Source organism: Mercenaria mercenaria, chromosome 1 (genome assembly GCF_021730395.1).
Source record: "Mercenaria mercenaria strain notata chromosome 1, MADL_Memer_1, whole genome shotgun sequence".
Classification (NCBI taxonomy): Eukaryota; Metazoa; Mollusca; class Bivalvia; order Venerida; family Veneridae; genus Mercenaria; species Mercenaria mercenaria.
In genome coordinates this window covers 65,056,046-65,069,640 of record NC_069361.1, presented here as the reverse complement: position 1 = coordinate 65,069,640, position 13,595 = coordinate 65,056,046, and the positions used below count along the sequence as shown (strand labels likewise).

The following is a 13,595-nucleotide window of genomic DNA, read 5'->3' as shown; positions in this document are numbered from 1 at the left end:
CGTCACTTCTGCTTACGGACGTCAATTTCCCGCGTTTTAAAAAGTTCCATATTTTCATACTTGTTTTCATTGTTTCTGTTGTGGTAAGTGAGAAATAGAATCCATCATTGGTGTTCGGTGAAGATCGAAAATCCCAACCCTCTGGCGCACCGCTCAAATCTTAAACTCGGCACAGCCTCGTTTAAGACTTGAGCGGTGCGCCAGAGGGTTGGGATTTACTGATCTTAACCGAAGACCAATGACAGATTCGCTATCTCTTCATCACCATTCCCTAAACCACCCCAGTCTTACACAGTTCCTCTGATGGCCCCAATTGACATTGACCAGGTACTTTATACATTAATATATATATACATTGTATACTGAAATACTTTAAAATCGCTACATGTTCATAGCTCTGAATAATACTATTATAGATATAATTTTTTTTTTTAAAATCCAGAACTAAGCATAATATGTGACACATCCGTGTCTAAAGTTCCGTCTCGACGAAATGCGTATTTATAACTGTATGTTTCAGAGAACAGGCAGAACCAAAAACAAGTAAAATCTTACGATGACACAAAGGTCATCTAAATAAGATGTTTCTCTGACATGCTGATCAAAAAAAGCAAACATGTGCAATCATAATGCCTAAATGCCAGCTAGAACGTTTTAAGATCGAAACAGCCTATGTGAACGTGCATTAACATTGAATGCGGATACTTACAGGAGGTTATAGGAATGGTCTCCGTCCGTCCGTCCTTTAAGGTCAAAGGTTTAAGCCTTCCATTTTGTGTCCGTTCTGTATCTCCTAAACCCCTTGAAGGATGTTCATGAAACTTGGGTCAAATGATCACCACATTAAGACAATGTGCAGAACTTATGAGTCAGCCATTTGATTTAAGGTCAAGGTCACAACTCAAGGTCACATGTTTGAGCCTTCCATTTTGTGTTCGCTCTGTATCTCCTAAACCATTCATGAATAAATTCATAAGTTTGTGATATTCAATTACCGATCTACTTGCCAGAGTTTCTTTGATGAATTGTATACTCATGATTCTTCATCAAACTTATTCCTACGATATCTCAGCATATCGCTTGGAACAAATTCATTAATGTCGTCATACATGGTCTATAAAATATACTTAACAACGTCAGTGCTTCCATCCAATACCACCAACCCTCTCACTATCCATAACAGCGGCGGGGGATATAGCTGTCTTTCAGACTGCCTTGTTATTACTATTGTTAAAAGTATACATTTTGTATTTGTATTATCTCGTACTTTTTGTCACAAACATAGAGTTTTTTAGTAAGATGATTTATCGTTATTTACATAAGCAATTATTCATCTCTCGAGCCCCTCTCGATTTCTTCATATCACGAGACTGTCTAAATGGCTTACGGAAGGTTGGTGGTTGAGGGTCCTGTGCCAGAAACAGTGCCGGGATGGACACTTGTTGTCTTTGTCCATCATTAAAACTGAAAATTCAACAATACCTGTCTGAGGTGTTCCAATATGAGTTAAAACTCAACAACACTCCATTTCAATTAGACTCTTCCACGCGTTTATACTACATATTAACTAGACAGATCAGTGGAACAGACTACATTTCATTTCAGTATATATAGTGTACTCCCACTAAAAAAGACTAGAAGTTTTTTAGATGGCTGTTAATGCATGACATTTAGTTACGTACACGATTAATTTTTACTTTAAAATAGTTAAATACAATTATATTGAAAGATAAAACTTTTTTGGTGAAAATAGGGCATTAGATATATTTAATGTTTAACAAGAACCTAATTATAATTATAATATCATCAACATAATTTCGTGTGTTCCTAGGGATACTATGAAATGGTCAAGTCTATTGAAGAAGATTTTTAAAAAAAAGATGTTGAAAGTTTAAATTCTCTTCCGGTTTTGTTGTTTTGTCTTTAAAATCATTTTGCATACGAACGAAGTACTAATTTCCTTGAACGATTTTGTTTCCTTCTTTGGGTTTCAACTTATTCAAACTCGGGGAAGATTATTTGGATTGATGTCTCTGTGGGTTTGGCAAAGGAAAGAGCTAATATTTTCCTGATATATTTACTTCCCTCCTTGGTTTCATCCCCAATACTTTATGCAAGGATAGTTTGGTTTGTATCATATGCATTCAACATCCTTATAATACTTTATCACTATTAACTTGTTCTAGCTATCAATTAGATTTTAGACATATATTTTACGATATTTTGAAATAAACACTGGCCAGCAGTCTCCTACCAAGTTTATTCGATCAGAGTACTTTTTGCCCAATTTAGGGCCACTATATGCGTCAGTATTTCACGCAGAGTTACATAAGGACACTTATTTCTGAAATTACCGATATTCCTGAAAGTAATCTTACATGTAGATGTTGTTCGCTCATCTTGTGGGCGAATTTAAGGCCTCTTGGTTTTAGTTTATTATTTTATTATGCTTCCCCAGACTAGGGCAAGTATATAGTTTTTCCATTATTATTACTATAAGGGTTATGATTTTTAGATTCTTTTCCCAGTAAATGGCTATTTAGAAAATTTCGAAAACCTTCTCATCACACAGCCAGTGCTAGAATTCTGAGTGTATGATTTCAAAGAATTTATTAACTGTGACCTTTCACCGAACTTAATCAGGCCAGATGTAAGATTACATCCCTTTAACTCTTTCCTCTTTTTGGTGATATTAAAACTAGGAAAATATTCTCTTTAAGAAAGTTACAAAATTTGTTTTCACATCAAAATAAATACGAGGGGCGTTCAATATGTAATGTTACTCCGTATGAAGTTTCGTAACCGCTTATTATTTTTAGATGCGGTTTTTGACACATTATAGAGCAATTTATTGGAAACACAATGCTATATAAATGATAAAAATCGGTAGATTCAAAGTAAAATTATAATCCTTTTTCTGTGTCCAAAATATTGAGATTGTAATACGCAACTCCTTTATTCTATTATTTTACAACTAGAATTATAGTTCAATTTTCAGTATAAACAGATAAAACAAATCATGATCTTCGTAAAAACATTTGAAAATTAAAATTAAAAAGTTTATAACAGTATTAAATTGAATGTGTATATTTTTTCTCGAAAAAGTATAAATTGTCAGGCGCGATAATCATCGTTTAAAACAATCTTGTAGTTTAAGTTGATACTAGTACCTCAATTCTCGATTGCAAATCTAGTTCTTACAACTTTGATTAATCGCCCTCAACACTCATTCCAGACGGAATCAAGATCGAGTTTAGAGTTTTTAGTTGTTTTGTAAAATTAAAAATGCAATAAATAGTTTAAAACAAACGCAAACTCATCACAAATTGCTGTACCTCGTAGAAAAATGATAGCATTTTGTGATTTTACAAGTTATTCTATTTTTCTGAGACTCTGGATGCTCAGGACAAACCTAAATTATAATCATGGTCCAGTATACTTGAGTACACCTCACTCAAATGATTATATTTTTACTTTGAACCTATTGATTTTCATAATATATATAGCATTGTGTTTCCAATAAATTGCTCTATAATGTGCCGAAAACCGCATCTAAAAATAATGAACGGTTACGGAACTACATATGAGCCGTGCCATGAGAAAACCAACATAGTGGGTATGCGACCAGCATGGATCCAGACCAGCCTGCGCATCCGCGCAGTCTGGTCAGGCTCCATGCTGTTCGCTTTTAAAGCCTATTGGAATTGGAGAAACTATTAGCGAACAGCATGGATCCTGACCAGACTGCGCGGATGCGCAGGCTGGTCTGGATCCATGCTGGTCGCATACCCACTATGTTGGTTTTTCCATGGCATGGCTCATATGGAGTAACATTACATATTGAACGCCCCTCGTAATCTTTATGGCTAGGTACCAAAATAAAGAAAGTTAAGTAGATCTTTTAAGAACTCTGACTGTATAGTAACAAAAAACGTATGGTGTACTATAGAAGTCCTAATCACAATCAAGTATTATGTTCTCATGTAGCAAACAGAAAGATAACTTTTTCATTAATTCAGTGAATTACTTCAGTTAAACTTTCGTGCAAATTTTTCGCAGAGCTGGCAGATGGATCATATCTGTCTTTCGACTTGATTATGTGAAACACATTTTTGGTTGCGGGTTTATCCTGCTACCAAAGTTACAAGTGTATTTCTGACAATCATCTAGCATCTTTATTTTATTCCAAATCACACCCAAAGGATGTTCATGTGCTACACAAAATAGTACCATTCATGAACAATGCGGATGAATTATCAATGATCAAGCGGTTTTGATTCAACCTGTATCCATTCACACTGACCATTTAGATTATATAAGATCTATCAATGATAAGGTTTTCCAGCCCATGATTACATTACAAGCTAGTTCAGGCAGAGTTCACCTTAGATATGAGGCAAATTTGTATTTGTTTTTCATTCATGTATTTCTATAGATTGGCATTTAAACAGAAAATAAATCTACCAAAACCCGCAACCACCAGACATCTTATAAATATAATCAACGGGAAACAACTCCCCACGTACGAAACACTGATATATTGTTTAAATAATGAGGGAGGTGGGCGGTTTGTAAATCTTCAGTGGTTTTGTGGTACATGTAATTGTCATTATACGTTTTCAGATCACTTGCCTCGAACTGATGTTTGAAACCTCGCTAGTGGTATAGAATTCTTTCATGGGAGGAAGCCACCAGTCTAACAGAAGGTTGGTGGTTCTTCTACCAAAGTACCTGCTCGTGTCCGAAGTAATACCTGGTCGGGTCCATCTTGAAAAGCAGGAAAGTCGCTATATATTGTCTACTTGGTCGATGTGACGATGTTAATCCCGACTAAAACAAAATGCAAAACATGTGTTATGAGCTTAAAATTATAAACATTTTTATTGCTTTTGTATGAATAATTTATTGTCACTTAGTACTGAGTACTCTCCCTTCGTACGTAGCTGACCGGTTTAGTCAGTGTATTATACGCTCCAGTTTACTACCTATAGTCATATTCGATACTGCATTTATGAGTAACGTAGCTGACTGCCTTGGTGAGACGGTGTTACTGGAGGATTTACCTGATCTAAAACTCCGAACATTTTGAGGAAGTGTATGGTTTCCAGCTTTTTCTTATTTATATACGTGATACACTTATTGAAAATTGACCAGTAAAAACGGATCTTTCAACGCATATGTTTTCCTCCTGAATGATTCTCATAACAGATCTGGTGCAGCCGTTCTGTGCATGCCCGGAATGATTATCAATTGGAGCGCACGGCAAAATTACGCAATCTTTTGCATGTCAACATTTAGTGTATAATATGAATATACTGACTAAATGTTAGGGTTAGTATCACCATGGATGCAAAATATATAAATTTAAGATATTTTTAGTGTTCAAATTGCTTGAATCCGGTATATACCGGAGTCTGTAATATATCACAGGCGCACCAGATCTGGTGTCGGCCCAGTACAATTTCTTCTTCTTTGCTGTATAGTAAAACAAGCAAGTTCTAACATGGATTGTGACTTTCACAACAAAATTGCAGCATTGACAGCTCTGTATTTCTGAAGAATGACCCTGTTCCAGTCAATATAGCTTAGAAAATCATTATCATCAACGATTTTTTTTTTTGCTACACATCAAAGTTTTAAGTCCATGTTTATATTTCCAATACACATCTGTCATGTCTACCAGACTGGAGTAGTTTTTTAATCCATCCGCACAGGAATATAGTCCTGAAAAACACAGACAAAACAACTGTTAAAGACATCAGAAATGGCACAAAATGTACACAGTGTCAGTAAATACATTTAAAATATAACATGTCAAAGTAGGGGTGGCTTTAAATTGGGAACTTCAAAATTTCAAAGAACTACTTCCTAGGATACAACGACCCGGAAGTACTTCAATACTGGGGTGACACCATCTGTTTTTCTTTAGTCACAGCCTAACCGCCGACATCATTAATGAACAAAAAGTGTTTAATGACGCGGAAAGAAACAAATGAAGTATATATAAATAACATAACGCAGTGTCCATGATAAACTCTATCTGAAAACAACAACAACAACAATTTTTACTTTCATTTTGCAAATTTTGTAATTAAATATATTCAATAACTTTGTTTTGTAACATTTTACAGCTGCTTTTACCGTAAGAAATAAAACATAATAAAAAAAAATGTTTAACATGAAGTTTGATATATTCTATTAAATATATTTAAGTTATATAGCAATAGATATGTTACAGAAATTTATATTTCAAAACACAACAAGTTCTTTATAATGCTGTTTTTGATTGTTCTGAATAAATCACCTCACATGAACCTTAATATCATGTTTTGAAGCAAAGGAGTGTGATACTGCTGAATGTTGAGCTTTAAGAAGAGTAGCATGAAAAACTGTACCATTGTACAGTGTCTGTCCTTCCATACGTATCTTCGACATAAAAGTTCTCATATATCAGTGTCTAAAAATCATGAAGAGGTACCTCATATCTATGATGTGAAGAGGACAATTATATAATCACATGCAAGCTGATGTTGTTCACTCTAACTGACTATGAAGAAAGTAAGTAGAGAACGGACTTCTAGAAACCTTTTTCCCCGATCTTCATCGTAGTTTTTGTCAGCAAGAATTATCTTCTCTTCGATACCATCCTCTAATTCACCCCAGTCTTACCCAGTTGCTCTGATGGCCTCCATTGACATTGACCAGGTACTTTAAACATTCTGGATGTGGAACCAAAATTTGTATTCCTGTTTGGCGCCATATAACCTATACTGTGTTGGTGCGCCGTAAAACCCAAATAAATAAATAAATAAATTAAACATTCTGATATATATATATATATATATATATATATATATATTATATATATTATATATATATATATATATATATATATATATATATATATATATATATACTGAAATACTTTAAAATCGCAACATGTTTATAGCTCTGAATAACACCTACTTTAGACAATTTTTTTCCTGAACTAAACATAATAAAACTAAAGTTTTATCACGACGAAATGCCTATTTTAACTGTGTGCTTCAGAGAACAGGCAGAACCAAAAACAAGTAAAATCATACGATGACACAAAGGTCATCTAAATAAGATGTTTCCCTGATATGCTGATCAAAAAAGCATACATGTGTAATCATAATGCCTAAATGCCTGGAAGAACGTTTTAAGATCAAAACAGACTATGTTAACGTTCATTAACATTTAATACGAATACTTTGAATTATCTTATCCAATACCGGTATAGGAAACTATTTATTACTATTGTTATATGTGTATACATTTTGTATTAGTGTTATTCTTTACTTTTTGTCCGAAACATAAGGATTTTTTAGTCTGCAGTAGGATTTTTCATTATTTACATAAGCAGCAATTCATCTCTCGAGCCCCATCTCGATTTCTTCATATCATGAGACTATCTAACTGGCTTACGGAAGGTTGGCGGTTGAAGGTCCATTGTCAGAAACAGTGCCGGGACGGACACCTGTTGTCTTTGTCCATCAATAAAACTGAAAATTCAACAATACTTGTCTGAGGTGTGCCGATATGAGTTAAAACCCAACCAAAACTAACAAAACTCCATTTCATTTCCATATATAGTGTACTCCCACTAATACCCCAGTCACACATACGGCGCGGTAAGCTACGTCTAGCTACGGACAGAAACGTAGTAATCCGTATCGATCCGTACCTGATCCGTAGCTCAGAGTAGTCATTCGTATTAATCTGTACCAAAACGTGGTCAAAACGTATTCAAAACTTATTCCAAACTTGCAAGTTTCTCCAACTTTTGAACATGCACAAAAGTTTGAGCGAAACGTAGCCATTTGAGCGTGACTTTAGTCCAACTTGGCTGAAACTTATTCATCCGTAGTTAAACGTACTTAAACGTAGTTATCCGTGCTGTTACGTACCTCGCCGTAGCCGAACGTAGTTATCCGAGGCTGCTCGTACTTGAGCATAGTTCAACGGAGTTTACCGCAGACCCGTTCGTGCGCTGGGCAAGTTGCAAGGCGCAGTAAAACGTAATTCAACGTAGTACCTCGTACCTATCCGTACTTATTCGCGTCCTGTATTGTTTTGTTTCCTGTTTCTCACCATTTTTCCCGTACTAAGACGTACTGCTCCGTAGTTATACACCCACGGACTAATCCTATCCGCACCGTACCTCAACGCACGGACATATCCGTATGTGTGACTGTAGCTTTAAGAAGACTAGATTTTATTTAGATGGCTGTTGATGCATGGCATTTAAGTACATGTATGTACACGATTAATTTTTACATTAAAATAAAACTTTTTAGTGAAAGATGGGAATTAGATATATTTAATGTTTAACATGAACCTATATTTATAATATCATAAACATAATTTCGTGTGTTCCTAGGGATACTATAAAATGATAATACTGTTAGTCATAAATCAAGTTTATTGAAGAAGACTAAACAATGTTGAAAGTTTAAATTCTCTTCCTGTTTTGTAGTTGTTTTTTTGTAAAAATCATTTTGCATACGAACAAAGTATTAATTTCCTTGAACGATTTTGTTTCTTTTCTCGAGGTTTCAACTTATTCAGAGTCGGGGAAGATTATTTGTATTAATGTCTCTGTGGGTTTGGCAAAGGAAAGAACTAGTATTTTCCCGATATATTTACTTCCCTCCTTCGTTTCAACCGCAATAAATAAAGCTTGGTTTGTATCATATGCATTCAGCATCCTTATAATACGTTTTAACTATAAACTTGTTCTAGCTATCAATTAGATTTTAGACATATATTTTACGATATTTTGAAATAAACACTGGCCAGCAGTCTTCTTCCAAGTTTGTTCGATCCGGGTACTTTTGGCCCAATTTTGGGTCCCTACATGCGTCAGTATTTCACACGGAGTTACACAAGGAAACTTATTTTCTGAAATTATCGACATTTTCCTGAAAGAAATCTTAGGTGTAGATGTGGCTATTCATCTTGTGAACGAATTTAAAGCCCCTTTTTTTTAAGTTTATTCTTTTATTATGCTTCCCCAGACTAGGGCAGGTATATAGTTTTTTCCATTATTAATACTATAAGGGTTAGGATTTTTAAATTTTTTGCCACTAAATGGCTATTTAGAAAATTTCGGAAACCTTCTCATCACATTGGGAAGCTTTGGAGTTGATGACATATAAATTCCTACTTTAATAAAATTATTCACTATGCATTCTATGGAACATTTCTTGAAACTCAAAGGGGAAAATATGACCTTTATTAAGAGAAAATGTAACAATTTTAGGGATCATATAGCTACTTTTAGCCAGGGGAAACCGCATGTATTCGGCTGTAAAAAAACAGCAAAATAATCACTGGGGAGGTGGATGGTTAGACTGGCTAGTGGGCGGTTTGTAAGTCTTCAGTGGTTTTGTGGTAATTGTCAATATACGTTTTCGGATCTCTTGCCCTGAACTGGGTTTGAAACCTCACTAGTGGTACAGAATTCTTTCATGGGAGGAAGCCACCAGTCTAACAGAATGTTGGTGGTTCTTCTACCCAAGTGCCCGCTCGTGTCCAAAATAATGCCTGGAGGGGCACGTACCTCGGGTCTTTCTCTATCTTGAAAAGCAGGAAAGTCGCAAAACACAGAACACTTTTAGGGAGTGTATGGTTTTCAAGCTTTCTCCCTCATTACAAACACGGAGCAGAAGAAGAAGTGCAATGACACACAAAAGGTAACTGGCTTATTTAAAAGTGACCAATAGAAACGGATCTTTCAAGGCATATGTTTTTCTCCATAACCCGCCGACATCATTAATGAACAAAGTGTTTAATGACGCGGAGAAAAGGCGTCCATTGAGACAGAAAGGAAAAATGTGTGGCTTCCATTCCTATCTTTCATTTCGCGCGCGCGCGCGCGCGCGCACACACACACACACGCACGCACGCATGCAAAAAAAACCCCCAAACAATCAAGGGAGCTGCATTCTAGCTGTTGAAAATGTAACATTGTGTTTATTAAAAAAATATAACACGTAACAATAACAAAACGCAGTTTCCATGATAAACTCTATCGGAAAAAGCAACTACAACAACAACAACAACAACAATTTTTACTTTCATTTTGCAAATTTTGTACTTAAACATATGCAATAGCTTTGTTTTGCAACATTTTTACAGCTGCTTTTATTGTAAGAAATAAAACATAATGACAAATATTTGTTTAAAACGAAGTTTGATATATTCTACTACATATATTTATGTTATATAGCAAAAGGTATGTTTTCAAAACACAACAAGCTCTTTATAATGCTGTTTCTGATTGTTCTGAATAAATCACCTCATATGAACCTTAATATCATTAATAATGCATAAATATGTATGATCACATTTCAGTCTCAGTTTCCACTAAAGCCTTTGGTCCTCTTTATTGCTCGACTAATAATTATGAAATTTCTAATCGAAAAACAGTTTGTATTTACAGAGCATGGTTTGAATTACCTTTGTTGTTGATAAGTTTGGATAGTAAAACACATGTATGAATCGTTGCAGCATTTTTCCTGGGTCTAATCTGTAAGGACAACATGTAGCAACGGAAAGCATCTACAGCCCGGTTCTCCTGTTCCATACACTGTCCTAGCAGGTTTAGTGCAGTTTCTATGTGGCCAAATTTTGATTCGGTTTCTATAACCTGCACAAGGTTATTCAGTGCGAGTTGCTTGGCTTCATATCTCTGAAGGTGACCTAAAGTTTTATATTGCAGGAAATAGAGGTAAGAGAGACTATCCACTACAGCCCAGTCAGTCAACCGGTCCCTTATACTCAAGTGAACCCGATCCTGTTCTGTACATTTGAACATTTCATATCGAAGTTCATGTGGTACAGAATTTATTTCAAGGGGCAAAAATCTTACACAAAATGCTGTAAAATGTCTGATTGTTTCTTCATTGCTCTGCAGGGATTTTAAACAGAATCCTTTTCTTATACAACCTTTTTGAAAATCATAGCAGACACACACAGCTTCAACAGCCTCAGCGTTATAACATTCTTCAGTATCTCTTAGAATTACAGCTGCATTTTCCATATCCCCCATACAGTAGTATACAGAAGCAAATTTAAGTCTACTAGAAGCAATATCCGAGTTGACTCCTGCGGAAAGCCAGGCTAGTATTTGTAGAGAAACAATGTTGTGATGCTGAATATTGTATGATGCTCTCAGCGACCCAATCGTTGTACAGAACAGAGGGGCTAGAAGTCTGCATGCTGTCTTCTCCCACTTGTTACCTTCTCTATAGTGCTGCATTAGGTCTAATAAAATATTGAATATAAATTGTATGCTGTTACCCAAGCTTTCTTGTGTGATATTAAGTAAAATGACATGATATCGCCCAGAAATAATTTTTGCAGTATGCAATGATAAACGGCCAGCAATAAATAAATCAATATTAATCGAAGACTTGATATCGTATTGTAACCGAGGTACCATGTTCAGCTTTATCTGCAGACGCAGGCCGAGGTCATCATTCGGGATCCTAAGGATTGCAAGGCCAATATTCTGTCTCAGGTTTGATATCAGTTCAACTAACTGATGTCTTACTTCAGATGAAAACTTTCCAGCCATTAGATTATTTCCTTTTATGATAAAATGTGGACAGTTTGAACTGATTATGCAATTTTGTAATGTCAACAGATAGTAAGAAAAAATAGTTAAAATATTAGATGGCCGCCAAATACTTGCATATTTCGTCTTAATGCAATGAAACAAAACTGTTTTACACATATAACTTGATAAACAATCTTGATGATGAGTATTTATGTATGTTTTAAGAATCATCTTCATTAATATGTAGCACCTTATTTGAGTAATATTTAAATTGAACATTAAACATCTCTCAGCCAAGGAGGTAGATATTCTATATTCAGATGCATCATTTTCACTGATTTTGCTGCCGGTATGTACGATAAAACATTCCGCGTCCTTGATATACCTTTGCATGTCTTCTGTCGGCCATATGTCTCTTCCTTGTTGGTGTAACCAATGTCTAGCTGCTTTTGGCCATCCTTTTAAGGGAAAAGCAAACACTATATCTTGATCATAGAAACCTTGTCGCCCTTGCTTTGATCCCGCAGGGCCGTGCCGTTGGCCTTCCGGAAAAAAAGCATCAATTATTGTGTTCTTGAACAGTATCCTTCCATGTGTATCTCTAACCAAGCAGTTCTCATATTCGACAGTTTCAGGAAGCGGCACATCCTGTCTAAGTGTTTGTAATAGACAATATCCAGGAGGTGTTGTTGCATCTTCAATCATCAGTATATTGTTTAAATCCGGAGCCCATTCAGGCAAGTCCTGTATAACAATAACCTCATTATTACACGTAAGAACATCCCAGTCTGACTGAAGTCCTACTGTTGTTGTTCCCTCTGACTGACTTCCTAGAAAGTAATCAGAACTCGGAATATCAGACAATCTGTTTGCTATTGTCATCATAGTCTCTTCCAGTAAGTTCGTCCTTCTTCTCTTCATAATCATCCTCTCATTTACCCCAATCTCATCCAGTACTTCAGACAGTCCCATTGACATGGTCAAGTACCAATCAGGAACTTTAAACATTCTGAAATTTATATAATCATACATTTGTATTCACATTTGGCTAAAGATTTGAACTTCTATAAAGATTCTGTATACAAACATGACGGTCAAAATAATCTAATTACATTGTATCTCTCCCTACCATAATAGACTGATTTTACATGTCTTATTTCCCCCATCCATTTCATCTACTGGTGTGGCGCCAAAGATCCGATTATCGAGTTAAGGACATGTTAAACAAGTTACACAAAAATTAAACGAAAACATTTAATTACAATATACATACCTTTATTAACTAATTTCATCAAGTTAACACAATCACGCGAACTATTTAGTAAGTTACACACATACTCATAATGACTTTAGTGAGCTGCACAAAATTACAAAATACATTTAGAGCAATTACTTTATAGTAATGTCTCACTTGTGTATCTTGAATAAGACACACGCCAAACTATCAAACCCAGTAATATTTAACTTCTTAATGCTGAGCCCCGAGCGAAAAATTTACTAGTATTATATAGTACCCATTTTATAAAGTTTGTGTTATATCAAAGCCCACCCTGCTGCACGCAACACGGCTCTATTACGCTCTATTACGGTTTCCAACTCTTAAAATTAACTTAAACATTATAAAATGTACATTTACTCATAGAAAATATATTGTAATATATGTATTTATAAGTATAAAAGTCATTATAGAAAACATTTTAATTCTTATTTTTTTGGCATTTTACTGTTTGAAAACTATAGGTTTAAGCTCCGTCCGTCAGTCTGTCCCTCCGTCAGCCCGTTTCATTTTTTTTTCTTAGCCAGCATAGATTGATTTTCAAATAAATCAGGCCAAACATTCACCATGTCAAGACAATATTTTGCATGTAAGACTAATACACTAACTGGAAGGTAAATGTCATACTAATATTTAGGTCACTCATCTTATCAGGTCGCGTTGATGAGTATTCAAATAATTTGGCAAAACATAAATTACTGTAACAAGACAATGTTCCGGTTTTGTGACTAC

At 35.2% G+C, this 13,595-nt stretch overlaps 1 protein-coding gene across 1 annotated transcript; it reads right to left on the bottom strand.

Annotated features, from left to right (window-relative positions):
• Nucleotides 1-11,169: 11,169 nt before the first annotated feature.
• On the bottom strand, nt 11,170-12,744 carry LOC123535640 (uncharacterized). The gene is made up of 2 exons (XM_053549664.1): nt 11,973-12,744; nt 11,170-11,292 (listed from the first exon to the last, which is right to left on the bottom strand). The coding sequence occupies exons 1-2, from the start codon at nt 12,617-12,619 to the stop codon at nt 11,274-11,276; spliced, it is 666 nt and encodes a 221-aa protein (XP_053405639.1). The 5' UTR covers nt 12,620-12,744; the 3' UTR covers nt 11,170-11,273.
• Between the last annotated feature and the right edge of the window lie 851 nt (nt 12,745-13,595).

Bases quoted from the DNA above. Each gene is read 5' to 3' on its own strand.
- LOC123535640 (XM_053549664.1), bottom strand. From the start codon at position 12,619: ATGTATGATTATATAAATTTCAGAATGTTTAAAGTTCCTGATTGGTAC.